General features: G+C 40.3%; 1 protein-coding gene across 1 annotated transcript in view; it reads right to left on the bottom strand.

Annotated features, from left to right (window-relative positions):
* The window catches only part of UTP4 (UTP4 small subunit processome component), a 47,080-nt gene that overhangs the window by 36,675 nt on the left and 7,640 nt on the right, over positions 1-2,765 (bottom strand). The window contains exon 5 of the mRNA XM_017539224.2: positions 1,719-1,808. Within this exon, the coding sequence (XP_017394713.1) occupies positions 1,719-1,808 (90 nt within the window). The remainder of the gene's footprint in view (positions 1-1,718; positions 1,809-2,765) is intronic.

Genomic DNA, 2,765 nt, shown 5'->3' with positions numbered 1-2,765 from the left:
GGGGGGGAGGGGAGGAAAAAAAAACAAAACAGGTCCTATACAAAGGGATCAACTCTCAGAATGCCATCTGACTTGCTAATAATACCAGGAGCTGGAAGACAGAGAAGCCAGGGCTTCAACCTAGAATTCTTTCTCATATACTCTTACTCAGGATCCACCAAAGGATAACCCAAGACAGTGAATAACACAGAAAGACGAGATCCTATCGAGTAGAAAAGCAAAGGAGATCCCTAAAACAACTGAAAAATCAATCAGAGTTCCAGATCTCACAGTTGTGCAGCAGGCCCAGAGGGGCTAACCCAGATGGGAGTGGGTCAGAATATACTAGGAGGGACTTATTCATAAAGATAAAAGTAGAGAAAGAAAACCAGATGGACTTGAACCTAATGTATGCAACCGGAAAAATGTGGGGCTTTATCAGTGAGACAGAGAGAGACAGAGACACTATGAAACAAAAAGTATACAGGAAAAGAAAAAAAACTTACTACTCGAGTAGTATACACAGTCATAATAATGAAAACAACAACTAATCTGAACAAAGTTATAATATAACCATACTGGGAGGATCAGGAGAAAAGTATGAATGCCTGTGGCAGATGGTTAGAAAAAGAGGGCCAAGTCGTAAAAGTCAATAAAAGACGGTCTAAAGCTGAAAACTCAAAATGTAGCATAAAAAGTATGCTAGGTTCCGCACAGTGATAAATACCGAAAGAATCAGCTAAGGGTTACAAGGGGTTGCCTTGAGGAATGTGAAAGGGATATAGAGGGACTCTTTTTTGTAATAAGCTTAAGGAATTCTTTTATTCTTTTTTTTTCTTTTTTTGACATGGAGTTTCAGTCTTGTTGTCCAGGCTGGAGTGCAAAGGCACTACTGGGCTCACCACAACCTCCATCTCCCAGGAGGTTCAAGTGATTCTCCTGCCTCATCCTCCCGAGTAGCTGGGATCATGCGCCACAATGCCCAGCTAATTCTGTCCTTTTAGTAGAGATAGGGTTTCTCCATGTTGGTCAGGCTGGTCTCAAACTCCTGATCTCAGATGATCTGTCTGCCTCAGCCTCCCAAAGTGTTGGGATGACAGGCGTAAGCCACCGAGCCCGGCCAGGAATTCTTTATATATGCATATATAACAAATAAAAAAATTACTTGAGCATTGAAGAAACAGGAGCGAGGTACATAACCTGTTTCATCTCTGTATCTCAGTTGAAAGTCAGACATGTCCACCTACCAAGTTGAGATCAATCCCACCAATGAAGGATTCTACTAAGCCAATTTTCCAGGCCAAAAACAGAAAATGTTATGGTTCTCTACTTTTCTGATCTTATGTTTCACCAATTATGATACAAAGATCTTATGTTTCCCAATGACAGAAGCCCATTTTTACCAAGGACTGGGACCTATTTAAAGATCCCAGTCCTTGGTAAATTCTACTGTTCACAGTACATGAATATATTAGTAGCTGGGAGAGAATTTTATTGTGAATTCTTATTATGATGAATGAAAAACAACTACATCTTACTGAAGATCCAAGATTCCCCTAAAAGCAGCAGTAGTAATCCAAGAAAAGAGTAAAATTCATTGTGGACATCTCAGAAGGTTAATGACACGTTAGGCCCTAAAGGTCATGAAAGCATGATAAAGGCTCAAGCTTTTGAAAACGCAGAAATGTGAAAATGACAAACAAGACTCACACCCCAAATGAACTGAGAAAAACAATCACCTGATTTGACATCAAACACACTAATGTAGTCTATGGAGCCAGCTGCAATGTGGGTACCAGAGGGATGCCAGCTGAGACTCAGGATGCGACCTTGGGAGTTGTACAACAAAAAAGAAAGTGACATACATGTAAATATACAGAGAATAACTGAGCTCTCTTCCCTCAATTATCTCTCGAGTTTACTACAATCTTAGCTCTCTCATCTACTGTACTCCCTGAAGCACGATTTCATAACAGATGAGGCACAACTATGCCCTGGGATCCACAATGAAGCATTTGATACTTTCATAATGTATAAATGATAGAAGTGTAAATAAATATAACCCTTTGGGGATGAGGCTAGGAGTGACCTCACAAAATTTAAACGTGCATACTTTTTGGCCCAGTAATTGCACTGGGAACAATCAAAGAGAAATACTTGCACGAGGGCCCAAAAATATGTATATAAGAATGTTCATTGCAGCACGGGTTGTAGTAGTACAACACACATATATATACATACATATATATATGGCCAGGTGTGGTGGCTTATGCCTGTAATCCCAGCACTTTGGGAGGCCAAGGCAGGCAGATTGCTTGGGCCCAGGAGTTCAAGACCAGCCTGGGTAACATGGCGAAACTCTGTCTCTATAAAAAAAACACAAAAAATTAGCTGAGTATAGTGGTGTACACCTATAGTCCCAGCTACTCAGGAGGCTGAGGTAGGACGATCACCTGAGCCAGGAGGTGAAGGCTGCAGTGAGCCATGATCATGCCACTGCACTCCAGACTTGGGGACAGGATGAGGCCCTATTTACAAAAAAAAAAAAAAGAAAAAAGGAAAGAAAAAAACATACATATACATATATTTCAATAGAAATTAGGCTAAATAATTCCCTTCCATAAAATGGAATGCCATGCAGGCTGGCACAAATAACACAGAAAGATGTCTGTGGTGGATCAAGTGCAAGAACTGTATTTCTTTATGTGAATATACAGAAAGATCTAAAACACTAGTTCCAAAATGTTACCTACAGAGTGGAAACGGGATACCCATTTTTTTTTTTT

Source organism: Cebus imitator, unplaced genomic scaffold, assembly GCF_001604975.1.
Source record: "Cebus imitator isolate Cc_AM_T3 unplaced genomic scaffold, Cebus_imitator-1.0 Scaffold118, whole genome shotgun sequence".
Classification (NCBI taxonomy): domain Eukaryota; kingdom Metazoa; phylum Chordata; class Mammalia; order Primates; family Cebidae; genus Cebus; species Cebus imitator.
Note: the sequence above shows the minus strand (reverse complement) of the source record. Positions and strands in the feature narration are given on the sequence as shown.